This window comes from Quercus lobata, chromosome 4 (assembly GCF_001633185.2).
Source record: "Quercus lobata isolate SW786 chromosome 4, ValleyOak3.0 Primary Assembly, whole genome shotgun sequence".
Classification (NCBI taxonomy): Eukaryota; Viridiplantae; Streptophyta; class Magnoliopsida; order Fagales; family Fagaceae; genus Quercus; species Quercus lobata.
This window is the reverse complement of record NC_044907.1, coordinates 67551038-67573951: the sequence shown is the minus strand read 5'-3', so window position 1 is coordinate 67573951 and position 22914 is coordinate 67551038. Positions and strand designations below refer to the sequence as shown.

Sequence of the window (22914 nt, the reverse complement as noted above, 5' to 3'; positions counted from 1 at the left end):
CATAAACATAAATTGTTAACATAAGTGTGATGCCGCGATCAAATCAACAAATACCAAAAAAAGGAAAAGAAAAAGGAAAAAGGAAAATCATTAGTGAACAGATATTGATTTTCCTCCCATGTTTTTAGAATTCCTAATCTACTTGTTACCATGGAGAGGAATATGAAAATTTCTTTGAAAATTTTTGATTCAATATACATACTTTATGGATAGAATTAACTAATTAATCTTTTAATTATACTAGCTTGTAACCCATGCATACGTACGAACATAATAAAATATACATAATTATAGTATTGTGTAGAAGTATAATAAATTTATAATTTTAATTATATTTTTTCTAAGATAGATGCAAAAAATTTCAATTCTCAAGGATAAAGAAATTTTAAAACATAATCTAGTCTTAGATGTTGACATGTATTTTTTTTTTTTTTTTTTAATTTAATCCCATGCGTTACAATGGCAAAAAATATTAACTCCATGGATCTTTAACGGCATAAATTTGTTTACAAGTCATGTTGTAGATATATGGATCTTATATTTCCAAATATGTATCTTGGAACGAAGGCATTGTGATGCAAATATCACCTATGACGGAAAAAATTAGTAATAAATGAAATTATTTTGGTCCATTGAAGCAGTTGCACATGTTCTTTAAGCTCTATTTTCCTAAGAATGTATTGATTTGTTACACTTTCGATAAAGCAATAGAAGAAAGACATAGTTTTTTTTTTTTTTTTTTAAGAGAGCTTCAACCTATGGCGTATGTTTCTGATGATAACTCTTTATCATCAAACCAAAACACCAATCGGTTTTTGATGTAGGCGGGGATTGAATCCCAAATCTCTTATTCAACCATCAGAGATTTTATCAGTTGAGTTAACTGAAACCCACAGAGACATGATTAAATGAATGGAACAAAGTAGTACTTGATCTTAGTATATTGCTGAAATTAGTTCTAAGGTGCTCTTTCTCATACCAAGAGAAGGGCTACATACAGTATTAACTTGTTATTTTAAAACCTTAGGCCCCTTGCTTGCATAAGAGCATTCTCATCAAAGATTTCAAAAAATTTAACATTTACCATCTCAAAAACCTACTTTATCAGTTTTAACACTTCACTTTAGAATACACTCAATATCAAAGATTTTATATTTTTTTACCACTTCATTAAAATATTAATTTTTTATTCTCATTCACATCTCTTTCACTACCAACAAACCCACAGCCACGGCCACCACCACCAACCACAACCTCAACCTCAACCCCCAACCACCAAAAAAAAACCCACGGCACAAACCGCAACCAAAACCCACCACAAAACTGCCACAAAACCGTAGCCAAAACCCACCACCCTAGCAACCCTGATTTGAACCTCAACCCCGATTGGAACCCACTAGCAAACCCACCGGTAGACTCATCATGCCGAACCAAAACCAGATCGATGAACCAAAACCCATCACACACACACAAACCTAGTAGATCGGTGACCCACAACCCACGACCCATGCCGAACCAAAACCACGACCACAAACCACAGCTGAAAAAGAAAAAGAAGAAACCTCCATCGGAGGACGACCCATAACCCAAAATCAAAATCAGTCATTAGACCCACGATCCATGAACACAATCACCAAACCACAGCCATCGGCAGCCCATTATCGTCGGACCACAATCATCGGCAGACCACAAACATCGACGAGCCACAAAGAGCGAAGAGAGAAGAAAGAAGTGAGAGAGAAAAGAGAAAGATAGAAGAGAGAAAGATCCATTGAGGTGAATAAAAAAGAATTTTTTTTTACAATTCAACTACAGTACGGTGTCAAAGATAAGATTGTACTATAGCTGAATGTTAAAAAATTTAAGATTTAGCATATTTAATGTAAAGATGTTTTTATCATATGAGGTGCTAAAAATGCTAAAAAATAGCATTTAGCATTTTTAGCACCTTTGATAAGAATGCTTTAAGTCTCCTGTTACAGGACCTTTAAGGCTTCTATTTCTAGGAAAATTATTTTTATATCTTTATATATCCAATTATCAAAGAGAATAGCCCATAAGAATTTGGCAAAGACCAAGAATTACTCTTTTTTTTTTTTTTTTTTATGAACAGAATTACTCATATTTAACATGCTAGTTGTGCCGTTCTTTTCCACTCCTCTAATGTGAGAATAGAGAATATTCTAAAGCCATCTTTAGTAAATGTTCTTGTAAGAATATTCATGGATAAAATGAACAAACTAATAAAATTCTCATAATAATAGAAATATCTCGTATCATCCTTAGGAGGTCCATAGAAACACTTGCCTCTTTGAAATTACAAAACACACAAACCAATTTTCATATGCTTTTTAATAATTGAACTTATGAAATAAAAAATAGATGACATTTTGTTAAGGCCAAATTAGTATAAACCTTTGACTTTGATTAAAATTTTGGGTGAGAATTTTCAGTTGAACCAAATAGAGGCAAACTATTCATATATAATGAAATGAAATGTAAGCATATGCTATAGATCAGAAGCATACAAACTTGTTCACGCAACACAACATCCTGAATGGCAGTTTCAATGTCACTGGCATATTTAACATAAGTATCGAGTGGCTAGAAGATGCATTCGGAACAGGTACTGCACTTTTGTACTCTTCATGCAAAATATTGGAGCCAGATCCTTAGTAAAACTGGGTCAAAGACTCAAAGTGCTTATGTTCATTTTCATCAATGTCATAGTGTCAAATCTTCTGCCCAAAAAAATAATAATAAAAATATATATTTAGATGACAAATCTTCTACCCTATATATATATATATATATATATATAGGATAGATGATCGAAACAAAAATGCCACAAGACATGGAAGTCTAATTTTGACCAAAGTCTAGCCAAAACAGGCAAGATTGTTTAGCGGACTTTTGTAATCCAATTTCCAATGACATCACAAGGATATCATGCCATCTGAACAAATTAAAAAAAAAAAAAAAAAAAAAAAAAAATTAGCAATTCATTGAAGGATACCAAGTTCCTGGCTTGAGAGATTGTAAGTCAACATGATTCCAAATTAATACATATCAACACAAAAAGTCAGAGATGATATACACCTTTTTTTTTTTTTTTAGTGTTTCTAGAACTATTGGGAAAAGTATTTATTAATATGCAGTACAAAGAACATGAATAGCAGAGCCATGCATTATGAAACCTTGCTTTAGAACCCAAGAAGTGAAACCAATATATGATGGAATAAAAACGAACCATGGAACCATATTAGAATAAACTGAATTATGATTTGAGCCAAATAAAAATAATTGAAAAGTAAATGACAGTTTCTACAATTGAATTAAAGTCATGAAATCTAAATTTCATTCCAAAATGGCATATTGCCTAAAGATGATGTGCACAGCCGCTAAAAAACAGAAAACAAAAAGATTCACAATAAAAATATGCATAGATTGATTAAGAATTTAAGCTTATAGTCTAGAATTAATTCGGATAAGCATTTAGAAGGTGGTCACCTCCAAGGGAATTGCATATAAAGAATGCTTCATTCTAATCCTTGATCACATATGTCCCTAACTCATTTAGTTGGGTGGCACAAATGTTTCAAATGTATAGTTGTCTCCAAACTTGCAGTGCCACTTTGTGAAATCCCAATCAACGGTAGCTGAATTGGGCAAGGCTCTCGTGTGGTGGCCCTTGGATTTCTTACTCTTTAAGTCTGTTTGGATACCGCTTATTGTTGAAAACTGAATAATATCGTGGGATTCAGTTTTAAAGTGCTTTTTTTTTTTTTTTTTGGCTGAAAAAAGTACTTACAGTCCCATGAACAGTGCACGGGACCCATTGTTTTTTCGTGCATTCCAAATACACACTTTGTCAATCTAAGGTTTTTTTTTTTTTTTTTTTTTTTTTTTTTTTTTTTTTTTTTTTAAATTTTTAATCTAGCATTAGAGAGGGAGATGGTGTTTAACTTTTAAATTATTTTTCATGGGACTCCTCAATTTTTTCGGTGTTGTAATTAATTGCAATAAAATTAAGAAAACTGATTTCTTGACTTCTGCTCCAAATAGCTCTTTTGGCACAAAAATTTTAAAAACTAGATATGACAAGTAGTGTAAAATTGAAAATCTAATTGAAATCTAATTGAATTTCCTCTTATATATATTATAATATAATATATAAGAGAATTTATATCATTTTAAGTAGTACTAAAAAAGATTAATTAGTCTGAAAGTCAAATTTTTACAATTGAAAGAAATTAAAGGAAGCTACTCCACATAGTCCGAATTATAGACTAGTTTCTTGTAATATTCAAGCCACATTTTTTTTTTTTTTTTTGAGAAGCCATCCAAGCCCCTAATGAGAAGGTATATCATATTTCAAGTTTATACACCTAATTCTCTCACACATGTACATGTGAGACCCACGTATTATGACGGAGCTGGGTGTATTCGCTTGAAACATAATATCCTTTTGCTTTAACCTTTTTTTTTTTTTGGTTAAAAGACGATTTTATATAACTCAAAGCATTACATCAAGATCAGTACAGACTCTGTTAAAGAAGACACCATTACAATCATCTTCCAAAGCCTTAGCTAAGTCCACAGGCGGACTAGCAAACAACATGTATTCTTGTTCTTGGTCAGCCCCTATTCTAGCCATCAAGTCCGCGCAACGATTAGCCTCACGGTAACAATGTTTCAGCTGAACTTGCTGAAATCCAGTCAGCAACTGCCTACAGTCGTCCAAAATGGGAGATATAATCTGATTTACATAGGCAGAATTTTTAATGACATCCACAATCACTTTGGCATCTATCTCAACAATAAGGTAAGAGATATTCAAACTACTACATAGCAAAAGACCATCCCTTAGTCCCCATAATTCAGTAGCAAAACTATTCGTAGCTCCTACATGCCTAGTGAAACCGGCAACCCAACTCCCATGCTCATCTCTCACTACCCCTCCACATCCGGCCTGCTCCATACACCCAATAACTGAACCATCAGTGTTCAATTTTTTCCATCCCAAAGGAGGCTTCTCCCACCTGATTCTCTTGCTAGTTCTTCGGACTGGGCTGCGAGGAGAAGAGACACAGTACATAAACTCAGTAGCTTGATTAGAAATCTCCCTATACAGGTTCGGATTAGGGGTCTTTCTATTGAAAACAAAAGAATTTCTGCTCTTCCAAATGCACCACACAGCAAAATTAAACATAACTCTCCAAGGAGGCTTCCCTTCGATAGAACTACATCCCACATTTCCATTATTTTGCAGCCACTTGTGCAGATTGGTCCTCCAAAAAACACCATTATTTCCCTTCACACCCAGCTGAAACCATATATGCTTTACTCTTGGACAATCTCTAAGAGCATGCAAAATAGTTTCCGGCTCTCTTAGGCAAACAGGACACCCTCCATCATCCCCAAAACCTCTTCTAGTAAGGCAGGATTTTACTCCTATGCTATTATGAACACATCTCCATAGGAAAGTCTTAATTTTAGGGAGCATATCTAATTTCCAAATCCAATTTGCATCTATAATACCCACATTCTCCACCTCATCCACCTCTCTAGCAAAAGAATAGGCACTCTTGAGATCAAAACAACCTCTAGCATTACCTCTCCATCCTAACCTATCCCTTCCTCCATCCCCTACGGAAATAGGAATGGCTTGGATGATCGATTTAATTTCAGGGGTAAGCTCAAAGGGAATTCGACTCCAATCCCAACCTCCACTTACCAAAACATCTTTAATCTTCCAATGGCTTGCTTCACGGGTTAAAGGACCATGAATGAGGCTATGGATAGGACCTTTACATGTCCAATTATCCAGCCAAAAGCTGAGTGTGCTGTCTCTATGAACCACCCACATGCTTCCTTTGTTAAAAGTTTCCCTACCCTTCTTGATGGCCCTCCAAATCTGAGAACAAGGCGGCCTATCCATATTAACAGCACTTAATCTCCTGTTGCTACAATACTTTCTTTTTAGCACTCTCACCCATAGAGCATCATCTTCCGTATGAAACCTCCAATTCAATTTTGCAAGGAGCGCAGTGTTTCTACCCTTTGCCTCTTGCAAACCCAGCCCACCTTCTTCTTTAGTCTTTGTTACTTTCTGCCAACCAACCCAATGAATTTTCCTAGTGGTCTCCGAAGAGCCCCACAAAAAATTTCTATTAACCCGGTCTATACCATCCAAGATTCTTCCTGGTAAGTAAGTGCCTTGCATGACATACGAAGGGATAGTTGAAGAGGAAGCTTGAATCAAAACAGCCCGGCCAGCCAGAGAGAGCAAATTAGCTTTCCACCCGGCCAATTTTTGCTTGACTCTATCCAAGATAAAATTAAAATCTTGAGTGGTGGAACCCGGATGCTTTATGGGAAACCCAAGGTATCTACCAAGAGAGGGCGTGGAAGCAAAACCAAGAATGTCACAAAGTGATTCTCTTGTATCCCTATCCACATTGGGAGAGAAATACACTCTAGATTTGGTAATGCTCACTGATTGCCCCGACATGCTACAAAATTCATCTAGAACATCTCTTATAACAGCACACCTCCTCCCATCAGCCCTCCCAAATAACACCAAATCATCCGCAAAAAATAAATGCGAAAAGGATGGCCCGCTTTGAGAAGCCTTTACAGGTTGCCATAATTTTGCCTCACATTTTTCTTGGATAAGTTGGCCAAGGAAGTCCATACACAAAATAAACAAGTATGGGGAGAGAGGGTCCCCTTGCCTAATCCCTCTAGATGGATAAATAGGGTCTAAAGCTTCTCCATTCACCAATATCGAGGTCGAAACTGTAGAAACACAGCTCATAATAATATCAATTAGATCAGCGGGCAAATTTGCTCTAATAAGCATGCATCTTATAAAGCTCCACTCAAGCTTGTCATAAGCTTTCTCTAAATCCACTTTAATGGCCATAAACCCTACTTTCCCCTTCTTTTTGCTAAGGGTATGAACAATTTCCTGCACAATGATTGCATTATCAATGCCTTTCCTCCCAGGAACAAAGGCAGCTTGAAGAGGGGATATGATCTTCTCCAAAAAGGGTCTAAGTCTAGCAACAATAATCTTAGTAATCACTTTATAGACTGTATTGCATAAACTAATAGGCCTATAGTTACCCAAAGTCTCCGGACCTTGAATCTTAGGAATAAGGACAATGTGGGTCCTATTCAAGAACTCTGGAACTTTCCTCTCAACAAAAACTTTCTTCACCAAATCAATCACAGAATTACCAACAATTAACCAAAATCTGTGGAAAAACCCCGCATGCAAGCCATCCGGTCCAGGAGCCTTAAAAGCCTTTAGAGACCACAAGGCATTTTTAATCTCCTCCACTGAAGCAACCCCACTAATACTCACTCTTTCCTCATCTGACAACATTCCTTGCCATGTAGTGGTAAAAGGAATCGACCAAGAAGCACTAGAGAGAGAGGAGGAATATAGTTCATTGAAACCACTCCAAATGACATTTTTAATTGCATCTTCTTCATACAGCCACTCCCCTACTGGATTTTTAATAGCCAGAATCTGATTTCTTTTCCTCCTAACCAAAGTAGACACATGGTAGAATGCAGTGTTTCTGTCACCTTGAATCATCCAATTGACTCTAGACTTTAAAGCCCAAATTTCTTCCTCCTGATTCAGCACATTATCCAGCTCTTTAAGCAACTCACTCTCAAGATTTAGGAGGAAATTTGACGGTTTAATCGATACAGCCCGTTGAATACCATTCAAACGAGCCATGATATTGTTTTTTCTAGCAAAGACATTTCCAAACTTCATTTTATTCCACTTCTCGGCCTCTCTAGTGAAAGAAGCTATAGCATCTACAAGCATGGGGTAATGTCTCCACGCTTAAGATACTATGTTGGGAAAAGTTGGGTCAGACAACCAACAAGTTTGAAACTTAAAAGGTTTCTTCCTAATAGCATTAACTCTCGGCTGCATATCTAGCAGCACAGGGCAATGGTCAGAATGGCATCTAGTCAAATGAACCACTTTTGCTTCAGGAAACATAAGGCACCAACTAGGATTAACAAAAAATCTATCAATCCTCTCTTGAATGAGGGCTTGAACATTTCTTTTATTAGTCCACGTGAACCGCAGACCAGCAAACCCAATGTCAATCATACTACATTTATCCAAACATTCCTTAAAAAGTAATGATCTACTGACACTAACAGCCCTACCCCCAAATTTATCGCCCTCCATAAGAGGTTCATTAAAATCACCAGCTAACACCCAAGGCATATCATGCATCTCAGCAACTTTAATTAAATTTTCCCATAAGATATGTCTTTCCGCAATTCTAGGACTAGCATAAATTGCAGTAAACAACCAGCTAAAGTCAGAATTTCGTACCTTTACGACGGTATGAATTTCCTGTTCAGTGTTGGCTAACGTCGTAATCTCTACTCTGTCAGAATTCCACAGCAACCATAAACCACCCGCATAACCAATGGTCTCCGTGTGGATAGCACCGTCAAAGGGAAGTCTATCTGTAATCTCCCTAGCCCTTTCACCTCCAATTTTAGTCTCCATTACTACCAAAATTGCTGGATTATGGCAGCGAATCAACTCCCTAACATGTCTCTGAAAAGAGGGCTTCAGAGCGCCCCTACAATTCCATACTATAATATTCATAATGACTGAGAGCTTTAAAAACCTTCAACAACAGGCAGGATTACCTTCAGCTCCACCCTCAAGCTCCATACGATCCAGATCATTTTCTCTATCTGCTGCCTCTCCTCTAACAGCATCATCCACCACACAGTTCGGCACTCCAATGGTGTTATCCAAGGCACCACAACCCATTCCAGACTGCACATCCCTTCCGCCTTCAACCGTTCCTCCATGGAAGCCCACCACCGATTCCTCACTGCCACCCATACCGGTTTTTGGAGAGACGCGTTGCCCTCCGTCGCACTCATCACCGTAGGCCTGAGGATGAGCTTCCAAACTGCCTTCACTTTCTTGTTGACTCCGCCCATGGTCTAAGATGCGTGCGCCTTGATCGTTGCCGGACCCACCTCCAAATTGATAACCCACAAGATCTTCTGACCCGATTGAAGACTGAAAATGAAACTGAGTGCCAGAGAATTTTCTGCCACAACCATTCTCTTCATCAATCAAGCTAAAACCTTGTGCGTTTAGAGGCAAGGAAGAACCGGTTCTACTCTCTCCCTTGACGGCGCTAGCACTGATAGAGTGAACTGCTCTGTTTCGGGCAACACTCTTCTTGCCCTTAACTGAAGCTAAAGGATTAAAGGTGTTGGGCTTTTCATTGGGCTTAAGTGACTTTTTCCCCTTCCCAGGCCTAGCCGAGCTCTTCTCAACATGCAGCACACTTGGGCCTGCTTCATTACTATCCTTATCTGGCTTCAGCCCCTCCTTAGCCAAACGTTGGACTGCCTTGGCCACTTGAAGCCCATCAACAACTCTCTAGGGTGAGAGCTTCCTCTTGATATCCCTGCTCGGCCCAGCATTCAAATTTTCTGATCCCAATGGCAAATAGGACCGTGTTTCATTCCATTTTCTTGGCTGTCCATGCGCCAACTTCACTGTGGTCCCATCATCCCTCAACTGTTTTGTCCCTTGTTTCTTGCGCACTACCATTATCCACGGACCGTATGTACTCTCAGGTACATCCTCTTGCGCACTACCATGCGCGCTCAAGCTGGGACCCACACTTTGTTTGGCATTTCCAGTTTCATGCAAGCTGCATGCTTGTACCTCAGTCACACCGTCTGGTTGGATAGCCTCCTTACACGGCGGTGCTGGCTGGCGAATGACATGCGGACATAATTCCTTACGATGTCCTATTCTTCCACACTCGAAGCATAACTTATTGATACCTTCATAGCACACCGGCTGCTCACGTTTCCCTATCAGAATGGCCGTAACAAGTGGCTTCTCGACATCGACCTGAACGCATATCCGGGCAAATCTACCTCTAGACTCAGAGGCCGTGTGCGTGTCAACCCTCAACATGTTTCCAATCGCTTTACCTATATGAAGTAAAGCCTCCGCATGGTAATACTCTATCGGGAGTTCGTTCAACCTTATCCATATTGCCACTGACGCCACATTTGCAGTCGCCGGAGCGAAGTCAGGTTCCCAAGGTCTTATGGACAAAAAATGGTCTCCAATAAACCAAGGTCCCCTTTTCAATATAGCTTCATAATCCTCTCTCAAAGAAAATCTTGTAAGGAAGAATCCATGACTTAAATCCACACAATCTAATCTACCAGCCGGCCTCCACATAGATAATAGTCTATTTTGTAGAAAACTTAACCCAACGGACCTCCCATAAACCTTGACAATGAGTGCTTTATACCAAGGGCTACGGATCTTCTGTTTAAGTTCTTTAGAGAATTTCACTGCCACCAAACCTGCCCTCAGTCCTTCGACCTCTTCATCAGAATCAGCATCGTCTTCCATTAGATTACCAAAGTTGAAGGCTTGTGTGAAAGCACCAGGGATTTCACCAACCAGTTTATCTTTAAACGACATGGTTCTGCTCCAGCCATTGCCATCATTCCTCGGAGACGAAGCAGCTGAATCCAGCCCTTCTTGGAACCCCGCATGACTCACATTTTTAACTTTTTTCTTACTACGCACAAGTTCCTCCTGTTCCTCCCTAGAGAGAGCACGAGAGCATTCCATTGTGCCTTTTTGCTTTAACCGACTATAAGTTTGGACATCCTTTCAACCATGTAGAAGGCACATGAAGATATGGTAGTGGAGCCCACATGTTGGAGTACTCCATTCCACTTCCTATAACAGAAACACTAGATCTTTTCCCTAAACATGTCACCTACCCCACACCCAAAAGAAGTCAAGGAGCAACTTCTCTTTACCTAATTGCTGCTGGGACATTACATGTTACGACAATAAACGTATGTTGCAGTTCATTCTTTGTCAAGCAACGGGATAATGCTAAACAACTATCATTAGCAGAAGAAAGAAAGTTTTTTTTTTTCCCTTAAAAGTAGAAATGATTTTCCATGTAAATTTTGTGTTCTTGTGTATGTAATTGCTATTTTAAAAAAAAACCCAATACACTCCAAACAATGAAAAAACCATGGTCCAAATCTACAATAGTGTTACTTATGATTGTTAGAATTAGTTAAAGTCTGTTATGCTAGTGTTGCGTCATGTTACAAATAAGATTATTGGAAGACATTTCCTTTACTTATATTTGCCATATGAACAGGTAAGGTTGGTAAGTTCAAAAGACTGCTAAGAGTAATATTGCCTCTTAATACAAAATAAGACATTGAAAACAAAATTCACCTTTCAACCCAGAATGGAAGCCATGTCCACCAACGTCCCCCTTCTCTCTTTTCACACTTCTCTGCCAATTTTTCTATCAAAACACAGAGAGATAAAGAATCAGGTTTTCAAACCATACATCTCTAGAACCAAAAAATAAATAAATTCCAGATTTCAAGCCCTGTTCCAGGATTCAACCAGAGGTCAAACTGTGGTGAAATCATATTTAGTTTAATAATTAAATAAAATATAAACATATAGATTAAATTTGTAAATATAGCAAAATTGAAAGAAAATAAACAACATAGGAATCAACTTCGTTTCATGGAGTAGAGCCAACTTCCATTTACATTTCAATCCATAATATTAAAACAACACCAATTTTCAAATAAACAGCACATCATTCCAAATTGTTCCAACACTAAAGCAAGATCATGACACAAACTCAATAAAACAGTATAGTGCATACAAATCCAATACAAAACATAACATTCAATAGTTATACTGTATAGTGTATGCAATAATCAAATAACATAATAGAACATTCACAGAAATTTCACAACAACAACGACAACAATTCAGAGGTTCAATCTCATGTGGGTGCATGAGTTCTGCATTTACCTTCCAAGGAATAAAAAAAAAAAAAAAGAATCAACTTTCTTTACAACAACTAAGCAACTAAAGACGCCAGTATGACTACCAAATACAAGAGCAGAGAATCTAATTCTGCTATTGCAAGTCAAAATACATTTCCTCTATTTCTACTAACAATAAATTTTTCCAGCACATGAAATAAAAATTCCCAATTTATATGGTCATGCATCTTCAAAAGCAAAATGAAGGCAAGTATGAAGGACCCTTTTTGGTATGAAATAATAATTGAAATAAAAAGCACTAAGAAAGGTAAGCAACCCCAGTACACTGTAAAAACAAGAGTAACATGAGGATGTATTTAGAAAGAGCAAGCTCCTAAAATTCAGAAGTAATACCAATTAAAAAAAGAAAAATCAGTAAGTAAAAGAAAATCCAGTAAATTGGTAAAGGGCATTTATCAGCATCCATCCATGCATACAAAATCTTAGAAACAGAAACTTTAATGTCAAAGTAGACAATATGTGATCTTAAGTCCAAGCTCCTTCCTCAAAAATGCAGCAGTGCAGGACCTAAAGTTTCCAATGTGGGCAAATAAATGCATTCTATCTATTATATATTTGGGCCTTTAGGCTAGCTTTTTGAAAACCTTGTGTTGTCTCCATCAGTACAATATTAGGAAGAGAGAGAGCTTAGTTCAGCCATTAGCATGAAATTACTTCAAGTCAAACAACCGATATTCATGATAGCAAAATGTAATGGTCCTAACGTAAGTTAGCATTCTTTCGAATAAGTTCTAATAAACTTTTCTCCAACTATAGTCAAATGAAAGGCTGAAGCATGTTCGTCTTTCTAGCATATTAATATTATTGTGTTTGATGAACTTTTTTAAGAGTACTAGTGTTGATGGCACGTTCTTGCTTTATTAGACGACTTCATTTTAATAAGCATACTATAATGTTAATCTGTCAAATATTACTTAATGTTAAAATAGATCAATTTAATAGCAAAAGCTTGAAAGTAAGCACATTTCCACAATATCACTTACATTTATTTTATTATATATATATATATATATATATAGATATATAGATAGATAGATAGATAGATAAATAAGAATAATTTTATTGAAAAAGAATACTTCATATTTTATGATGTGGCTTTTAAGAAAAAACCCTTGCTGTCTGAGCTTCTGGACCTAAATTTGAGAGAAGGGATGCAAACTTTGTCACTGGAAGATAGTGCAAGAAGGGTTGAGATAAAGGCTAATATTGAGTATTTAGCTTCTTTGGAGGAGATTTCTTGGAGGCAGAAATGGAAAGCTTTGTACTTAAAACAAGGGGATAATAATACTAGATTTTTTCATAGGCTTGCTAATTCTCATAGACGTACAAATACTATGAGAGGTGTGGAGGTTGAGGGCATTTTGTATGAGGATGAGTCTGCAATTCAGGATCAAGTGGTGGGTTTTTATAAGGCCTTGTATCAAGAGACCGAATCTTGGAGGCCCACTATTGATGGTTTAGAGTTTGTAAATCTGGATGAAACCAATCAAATTGCTTTAGAAAGGGAGTTTGAGAAGGAGGAGATCCTTGCAGCCCTACAGGAGGCAAAGGGTGATAAGGCTCCCGATCCAGATGGCTTTATTATGGCTTTCTTTCAAAAATGCTGGTGTGTTCTTGAGAAGGAGATTTTGGCTTTTTTTGCAGACTTCCACAAAGAATTTATCTTTGAAAAATCACTCAATGCCACCTTTCTGTGTTTGATACCCAAGAAGCTTAGTGCAGTCAATATTAGAGATTTCCGCCCAATAAGCCTGGTGGGTAGTTTGTACAAGCTACTTTCAAAGGTTTTGGCACATAGACTGCGTTGTGTGTTGGATAAACTTATTTCCAACTCCAAAATTCTTTTGTTGGGGTAAGACAGATACTTGACTCTGTTCTTATTGCAAATGAATGCTTGGATAGTAGATTGAAGAGTGGTATTCCTAGTGTGATTATTAAATTGGATGTTGAGAAAGCTTATGATCATGTGAGTTGGAGTGCCTTATTTTACCTTACCGAGAGGATGGGTTTTGGGGAGAAGTGGGGGAGATGGATGAAGATGTGTATTTCTACTGCTCGTTTTTTAGTCCTTATTAATAGGTCTCCTGTTGGTTTCTTTAGCAGCTCTCGTGGTCTTCGCCAAGGGGATCTTTTATCTCCACTCCTATTCTTATTGGTAATGGAGGTATTGAGTAGGTTGTTGAAAAGGACAAAAGATGGAGGCTTTATCAGTGGTTTCCAAGCAAATCCCAATACACGTGGAGGTTTGCATATCTCTCACCTTTTGTTCGTTGATGATACTATTCTCTTTTGTGATGCATCAAAGGAACAATTATTACATATTCATATGGTTCTAATTTTCTTTGAAGCTATCACAAGACTGAAAGTAAATGTTGGCAAGAGTGAGATTGTGCCGGTTGGTGAGGTTGGGAACTTGGATGCTTTAGCTCGTATCTTATGTTGTAAGGTAGGCTGTTTACCCATGTCTTATTTGGGGATGCCTTTGGGGGCACATTATAAGGATTCCTCAATTTGGAACCCTATCATTGAAAGGATAGAAAAAAAGCTTGCAAGTTGGAAGTAGTTATATTTGTCGAAAGGAGGTAGACTTACTTTATTGAAGAGTACTTTATTGAAGAGTACTTTATCAAGTCTCCCTACTTATTATTTATCTTTGTTCACTATTCCACAACATGTGGCGGACAGATTAGAGAAAATTCAGAGGGATTTCCTTTGGGGGAGATCTAAAGAGGTCTTTAAATTCTCACTTGTTGCTTGGGAGAAAGTTGTGGTCAGTGGAGTCTGGTGGCTTGGGGATCTGGAAAATTGGGCTATTTAACCAAGTTTTGCTTGGGAAGTGGCTCTGGCGATTTGGGAATGAGGTCACAAGTTTATGGAGGCAAGTTATAGCTTCCAAATATGGGGAGGCCAGTAGGGGATGGTGTACTAAAGTTGTTAGAGGGACTCATGGATGTGGTATGTGGAAGAGCATTAGGAAGGGGGCTGAGAGTTTCTTTGGTCATGTGTTGTATGCGGCGGGAGAGGGTTTTCGTATCAGATTCTGGCATGACCCTTGGAGTAGCCTTACTGCCTTGAAAGATTTATATCCGGCATTGTTTGGTATTGCTGTGAACAAGGAAGCTATGATTTCAGAAATGGTTGATTATGCTCCGGATGGGGGTGGTAGGAGTTGGAACTTATGTTTCAGTCATGCATTTCAAGACTGGGAGACAGGGATCTTTTATGATTTCTTTGCATATATCTCTTCCAAGTTACCTAGGAGGGGTGATGATACCATGATATGGCAATTGAATTGTAGTGGTGTTTTCAATGTGCGCTCTTTCTATACTTCATTGCTAGCAGCTCCGGTGGTGTCTTTTCCTTGGAAGAGCATTTGGTGTGTTAAGTTACCTAAAAGGGTGGCTTTCTTCTTATGGACGGCTACTAGGGATGGGCTTCTTACTATAGACAACCTTGTTAAGAAGAAATTACCTCTTGTGAATTGGTGCTACCTTTGTCGATGTGAAAAGGAAACTGTGGATCATTTATTGATCCATTGTAAGTATGCTTATACTTTGTGGAGTGAAGTCCTTCGTTTGTTTGGGGTTTAGTGGGTGATGCTGAAGAATGTTGTTTCTCTGCTTACTGCATGGTGGAATTGGTTGGGGAGTCACACTTCAAAAGTGTGGAATATGGTTCTAGCTTGTATTATGTGGTTAATTTGGAAGGAGCGCAATGCCCGTACTTTTGAGGAAACTGAGAGACTTGTAAACTGTGTGAAGTCTTTACTTCTCAGGACTTTGTTTGAGTGGTCCCGGGTTTGGGGGGTTTACGCATTGTCTCTCTTTGTTTGACTTCCTTAATTTTGTTAGCCTTTCTTTTTGATTGGTTTGTATTCTTTTCAATGCAGTGAGTTTACTATCGTAAATTCATTGTGCTTTCTTTTTATCAATAAAGCTGTTATTACCTATAAAAAAAAAAAATATATATATATATATATATAAATGGACACAAAGAAGCCTAAAGAATTACATCGATATTTTAGTAATAGTAAAATATTTTAGCAAACGATGATTTATGAGAAGACTATTTTATTAAATGATGCAATAATTTGTTTGCTGTCTAAAACTCCAAGCTGCGTCCTTGAAATCACTAGGAAATTCCCAATAATACTTTCCAACAACATCATCACCTGTTACAGCATTTAAATGTCCATTTACAAAGTGCATACCTACACTCTCAACAGATTGCATTTATCACTTATAGGTAAATGATGTCCAAGTAGGGCCTAGAACAAGATTGTTTCATGTAATGATTATGGTTCCAGGATGAAAGACGATTTAGTTAATGAAGCAAATTTTTGGTCTACTGAGTGGGCAAGACATCTCTTTCATTGACTAGATTTGCAAAATAGGAATAGGAGCCATATTTTACTTCCTTTGTCTAGAAAAACTTTCTATGTTAATATTTATAGATAAGTGATAACGACTAACTTCAGCAACTAAGAGATCCTAACAGAGAAAAAGGGACTCAATTATGAAACCTATAAATGAAATTCTGTAGCCTAAGAAAACAATTACATGGTCTACAAATACACTTAAATAACTTCATTCAATGTCAAAAAGAAGGTATAGGTAAATCATCAAATCAATGACTATTATCAACAATGGTGTAGCAATTGGTCAGCCACTCAAAATGTTGTAGATGATCGACAATAAAGAACTCCTAAATTACGTTTCCAAATGATAATAAAATTGGGGGATAATTACATATTAGTCCACATGTGGTTTGCACTGATTTAACTTTGTTCACCTAAACAAAAATTATCACTTTGAATGTGCTAATGAGAGTTAGTGAACGGTCCAAAAATTGCTTACGTAAAGGGGAGACAAAAGAACAAAGAACAAAAGAAAAAGAAAATTGATTTTATGCATTGCAGATGATTAAGTTCAAGAATCAAATGAAGTTTTACAAAGAGAGAACTTAAGACATTAGCAAATGAGCAAAAGAGAGCACCAAAAACAAGAAAATTTGACCATTTTATGATATATCCAACACATATAGTGTGACCATGTCATTATATGCATGATAATTATCACTAAATATTGCATAAATTACTATTTAAAACAAGCAACACAAAATATATAGCAAAAAATAAATAAAGGAATCACACTGCAAACAGGCAAAAAATATGACATGTTACCTGCACAAAATATGATTAAGTTGCCCTTCAATTCTGCACTATCCAATAAAATAATTCAAAATCATTTATGCCATAAATTAATTATAAATTCAATTTGCTATGCTAAAGGTTGGAAATTATGGTCTCAGCTAATGTGGTACCTTTTTTCTGTGAGTGGCCCAAGAAGTGATAGCAGTAACAGAGAACCATAGTACATAGATGAACAAAGTTAAACGGAAATCCAATATATATATATATATATATATATATAACACAAACATAACCAAAATAACCCCTATAAAAGAAAAGGAATAAACCTGTATAGGGAGACATGGATGACTGCTTCAACCAGTATCCCTCAGCCACAACAAAAAATAACAAATATTAAAATAAATAAATTGAATTAAATTAAATCAAAGATAGTAGTATGGAATTAACCATGCAGGCAGTCCAGAGGTGAAGTCTGGTGAGAAGTAAGGATAAGGTTTTTGGGGAAGTATCTGGGGGATCGCTCTAAATGTCACTGAAGCTATCAAACAAAACCAATGTCAAGGTTGTTGCCACTGCTTTGTCTTCTTGTTTTGCTCTTTAGGTTTCAGTTCTTTTGGGTTCTCACCACTCACCAAAATAAGTGCTCAACAAAAGCAATGTTCACACGGTTGCTTCGTTCTCTGCTTTGATGGGATAGTGGCAAAGTGGCAAACTCTCCTTTTATATATATATATATATAGAGAGAGAGAGAGAGAGAGAGTATTGATAATGCACAATTAATTATGAAATGGTGTTCTACAGGGTTGTAACTCATCTCTGTCAGTTGACAAGCAAGTGCTACATTACTCAAGCTTTATCCTACATTCAAGTGGGCCACCATTCTCTTCTCCTAGGTTCAAAGGGATAATTTTCTTTTGCACCCTTTCTAGTCTCCTTTATTCTGTCTATTCTGTTCAAATATCCCCTTTCACCTTTCTCATGCTTTGAGATGAGAAATATATTATTGTTTTATTTTATTTTTTATATATCCTTTACATCAACAGGAAATGGATCATTTTAATGCTCCTGATAGTGATGATTTAGTACAAAGGCTGAGTTACACCCGCAGGCCATGGAGAAATTAATTATCAATTATCCTCTATTTGGTACATGTTTGACAGACTTTTGCAACGCTTTGTTGCTCACAGGCATCACCCTAAGATCAAGAAAACTACAGAATACAAGCAATTTTTCAGATCTACTAAGTTTTCCAATACATAGTAATTATGCAAGTTTACTGAAAAAAGGATGAAAAAGTACAAGGAGAGACCAACTGGTAAACGAAGAGGCTTAACTAAGAATGAGAACAAGAGCCGAATATGCATTATAGATGATATCAAATTCAGAATACAGCGAATAATCACCACTCATGCATTCAGAGGTCACTAAGTCAATGACCCAAGGTGAGGACATGTAAATGGTCATGCAATCAGTAGTAACTAGCAAAAGAATCAACAACCAAAAGCAGATCGAGAGTCTTTTTAAAACATTTTTGTTTAAACTTCCTTAGGAGTATAAATCATAGCACCTTTGTTTAGGATAAAGAACAAAATGGTATGAACAGAAACACGCCATTTAAGCACATAAACATGTTGATCCACATATCCGCTGACATAAACATGTGATTGAATCCAGCTAAGCATGAGATGATAGCATTCCTTATCTAGATATATCTGTTAAAGGACAGAGACAGGAGGACATAGCAACTTCACATATCTTGGAACCGACTCTCTGTTATATAAATTAGCTTCTGATCATTGAAATTACAGTTAAAATGTAGAATAGAAACCAACAAAGAACATGTAGCTTGAAACAAGGAAGCAAGAACAAGAGCATGGAATGGTAAGAGTCTCACTTGACAGGCACTCAGCTTCTCCTTCTCAATAATCACAGTTTTAGAGCTTCTTATATTCTCCTGTTTTTCTAGTAATTTTTTCTTTTAAATTGATGTCAGGAGAGCTCTAATGTGGCTCTTTGTAACACTACCGGAGGGACACACAAGCAAAAAAGGATTATGTTGGCCAAATATTGTTTTTTGTTAATGCTGTCCTACTTTGATATGTGCACAAGAACCATCCATACAAGTATCAAATACTAATATATAGTAGCCACAAAAAGATATGTAAACCTGGGTAAAAATCAAGCTTTTAGCAAGACAAACACGCCTACTACTAAAAGGATAAGGAATAACAAAGGTTTCAATTCGTCCATACCAATAATTACTTCACTTCTTAGATACACTCCGCCATATGCTTAGTAAGATACCACGTTTGCTCCATCAAATAAAACAAGACTCTCCATGAAAGTAGCTACAGATGAATAATGTTGGATATCAGGATCCTTCTTCTCATGTAGAGTTTCAGTGTCAACTAATACAAACTTAAATCCCTGCGCCTCTACTTGATCATTGATGTAGCAAGCCAGAAGCGAACCATACTCGGTAAAGGCAATGCAATGAGCTACTCTTTCAAATGGTACAACAAAGAGTTTATTCCAAGACTCAATCACACCGTACTCCTTCATCACCCATATGGAGTATTGGGTGCCAGGTTGTTCGCTATGTTCCCACACAATTAAAGCCAATTTCCCCTTGAACAATGCAAGAAATGTCTGGAAGGTGTTCTCATCAACAGACCCATCAGGCAGTGCTAGCTCTCTGAATCGCTCGCTATTGACATCAAAAGCCATAATCATCCTACTCCTGTGATTCTCTTCGCCTTCTACGGCATTTGACACCCAGTGCAAAGCTCCATTAACCAATGGGATTGGCAAAGGATGGTTTTTATCATAGAACATAACATTGGTTGCTGTCAAACTGGTGGTTCCAACACTCCTCCACGAATCCGAACTTAACGTGTACACCTCAATCTCATGTGTAAACAAAGACAAACACGAAATCCTCACAACCTTGTAGTCATTATTCTCGGGATGATACGCGAATCCGAGCGTAACATCTTTTAACTGTCCTAAGCAAGTATCAGGCAACCTCTTGAACATTCTAACGCTGGGGTTCCACAAATATACAACATTAGCGGAATTGGCGAAACACAACAAGCCATTGCAGGAACCAACTATTTGGGTATAGATATAATGAAAATCAAAGGGGATTCCAAGCTCGGAAATCCTGTCAAAAGTGCGGTCTAAAGCGACCGTACAAACTGGTCTTTGAAAACCAATGTTGTCAGAGGGCATGTGTATGACAAAACCATTATCATTTTCATTATCATTATCATGGGAATCCTTGATGTTTTTAAGGTGGGTGGAGATGAAATTGGGGTTGGTGATTGAGGAGTTGTAGGATTTAGATATGCACCTGAATCTTATGACTGATTTCACAGGTAGTCTTGCCAGGATGTTCAGTACGATGTCGTACGGAAGATAGCCTTGTCGGAGAATCGGTTGTTGTGGACGTGCTTCTCCCATTTGGGATTGGACCAAAACGGTAACCTAAACAGACTTATTTCAGTTCCACTGCTCTTCTCCTCTGGTAGACTGGCACTACGAAGCCAAGTCAATTTGTTCCCCATATTTTAGTAACAGTTAATTTGGTTTTTATTATTTTGAACTTGTCATTAATTTAGTCCTTACCGTTAACTTATTAACGAAAAATGCTTATGTGGCACACGGCATGCACAATAAGCACACTTAATGCTTACGTGGCTACTAAAATAATAATAAAAAATTGAGAAATAATATATTTACAACATTTTTACAACAAATCCTAAGTGACAAGTTGTTACTAGTTGTTATTATTGGGGCAAAAAAGTAATCTTAGCATTAGTTTAAAATTTGAACCAATAACAACTAACCACTTGTGATTTGTTATAAAAATATTATAGACGTAGCATCTCTCAAAAAAAATTATTTATCATTCAAAAATGCAATGTCAGTATTAAATAAAAAATTATCATCGCACACCTTTGGTGCGATGATCACTACACAAGTATAAGTGCTTGTAAGGTGTGGGGGGTAAGGATCGGGGTTTAAGTCTCTAAGAGAGAATTTCACATATATATATACACATAAATTAGATTATAGTAAAATTTTTATCTTGTATAAAAAAAATTAAAAATTAAAAAAAAAATCCACATTAAGCCAAAAAAAAAAAGTGAGTCCCGTTTGTTCTTGCTCTTTCTTGGCAGCCAAATACAACAATCTAGAAAGACAAAAATCAACTCAGAGAATTCATAATAACCAAATCCACATCAACAAAGGCATTAGTGGAAGTGGTCTTTTTCCTCTTGAGAAACTTCTCGAGAGAGAATGTTGGCGGTGGTGCTATTTGCTAAGGTTGAATCCAATGGCTCAAAAACTCTACAGTTTGATTGGGCCAAGTTGTGTACCTGCTTGGGTTGAATCCAAGAAGGCCAAGGAGCATAAAGCCATCAAGCCTTTTGCTTTTAGAAGACCACCTTCTCACCCTCCTTACAAGGAGGCATTCTTGTGCACTATTGTGTAATTATTTATTTGAATCCAAGTTTTATCAAATTTTGAGACGGATCTATGTGTGTTGTATTGTGTTAATATTGCAGATGGTTAAGGAGGAGAAGATAAGTTCGAGTTAGTACGCGAATGCCAAGTTCATTTTCTTGAAACAAAATTTGGTTATTGTGAATTTTCTGGATTGAGTTCGATTTTTGTGTTTTTGGGTTTCTGTGTTTGGTTGCCAAGAAAAACTAAGGAATTTTATAAAATAATCCATTCAAAATTATTTTTTTTCTGCTTTGGGTTTTTTGTTTAATGCTGACATGGAATTTTCTAAATGATGAATAATTTTATTACAGTTATTTTCAGTGGCCACGTAGGCATTAAGTGTGCCTACTATGCATGTTGTGTGCCATGTAAGCATTTTCCGTTAATGAGTTAACGGTGGGAACCAAATTGATTGTAAGTTCAAAATAATAGGGACCAAATTGATTGTTACTAAAATGTAGGGACCAAATTAACTATGACTCCAAAATATAGGAATCAAAATAGTGTTTTCGCCTTTTTTTTTTTTAATTTTGTCTTTAGATAATGGTATTATTACACAATTTTTTTTTTACTAAGGGCCTGTTTGGATAAACTGTTTCAAAAGGTGCGTTTTTAAAACTAACGTTTTTAAAACGTGCGTTTTGAAAACTCCATTTTAAAAACCACAGATAAGTGTTTGGTAAAAATGTGAAAATATGCATTTTCTATTTTTAAAACCATATTAAGCGTTTGGATAAGCTGTTTTAAAAATAGCTGTTTTGAGTATAAATTCCAAAAAAGGACTTAACTATTTTTGGAAGGTTATATTGTCATTTTTCCTGTGATTGATGTTTTTTTATTATTGAAAATATGTAATTAAGCTTAACAATTACATTAATAATAACAACAATAATGATGTTTTTGTTGTTGAAATTCATGGAGAAAAGTTTATCAAATTTAAAATATTAAAAATAACTCATCAAGAAAAAGATATTAAACTGATTAGGAAAATAATTATATCAAAATGTTAATTGCCAACAATATCAATACTAGAAAATCCATTATAATAATAATAATAAAAAGTTCTTATCCGAAAAATTAAAAACCAAAACAGAAATAATAAAAATATCGTTTACAACCCGCAAATGGATCGAGCTATTTTGTCACGAACAAATTTCATCTCCTCATCTTATATATTTTCAACGTTTGCCTGTCTGCTACTACCTTCTCCACTACTATTGCTTCTTGGTCTGCCCAAGCCATGTTCATCCCAATTGAATCCCTCGTCTTCCCTATCATGTCTTCTAATAAAATTATGCAAAACACAA

General features: G+C 36.6%; 2 protein-coding genes across 2 annotated transcripts; one reads left to right on the top strand and one right to left on the bottom strand.

The window, feature by feature from the left end:
- The first annotated feature begins 13094 nt into the window (after positions 1-13094).
- LOC115985671 lies at positions 13095-15533 on the top strand. The gene is made up of 4 exons (XM_031108587.1): positions 13095-13697; positions 13805-14186; positions 14292-14389; positions 14709-15533. The coding sequence occupies exons 1-4, from the start codon at positions 13095-13097 to the stop codon at positions 15531-15533; spliced, it is 1908 nt and encodes a 635-aa protein (XP_030964447.1).
- A 3814-nt stretch (positions 15534-19347) lies between these two features.
- LOC115983648 (F-box protein CPR1-like) lies at positions 19348-20639 on the bottom strand. Its single transcript, XM_031106379.1, has 2 exons — positions 20448-20639; positions 19348-20138 (listed from the first exon to the last, which is right to left on the bottom strand). The coding sequence occupies exons 1-2, from the start codon at positions 20555-20557 to the stop codon at positions 19388-19390; spliced, it is 861 nt and encodes a 286-aa protein (XP_030962239.1). The 5' UTR covers positions 20558-20639; the 3' UTR covers positions 19348-19387.
- Positions 20640-22914: the final 2275 nt, after the last annotated feature.

What these genes read in the sequence shown, in the direction of transcription:
- LOC115983648 (XM_031106379.1), bottom strand. Translation starts at nt 20,557, where the DNA reads ATGGGAGAAGCACGTCCACAACAACCGATTCTCCGACAAGGCTATCTT. An exon ending in AAATCAGTCATAAGATTCAG is followed by an intron (nt 20,139 to 20,447) that starts GTGCATATCTAA and finishes GTGGAACCCCAG; the next exon opens with CGTTAGAATGTTCAAGAGGT.
- LOC115985671 (XM_031108587.1), top strand. Translation starts at nt 13,095, where the DNA reads ATGCAAACTTTGTCACTGGAAGATAGTGCAAGAAGGGTTGAGATAAAG. An exon ending in ATTTCCGCCCAATAAGCCTG is followed by an intron (nt 13,698 to 13,804) that starts GTGGGTAGTTTG and finishes GGGGTAAGACAG; the next exon opens with ATACTTGACTCTGTTCTTAT. An exon ending in AAATCCCAATACACGTGGAG is followed by an intron (nt 14,187 to 14,291) that starts GTTTGCATATCT and finishes TTTTCTTTGAAG; the next exon opens with CTATCACAAGACTGAAAGTA.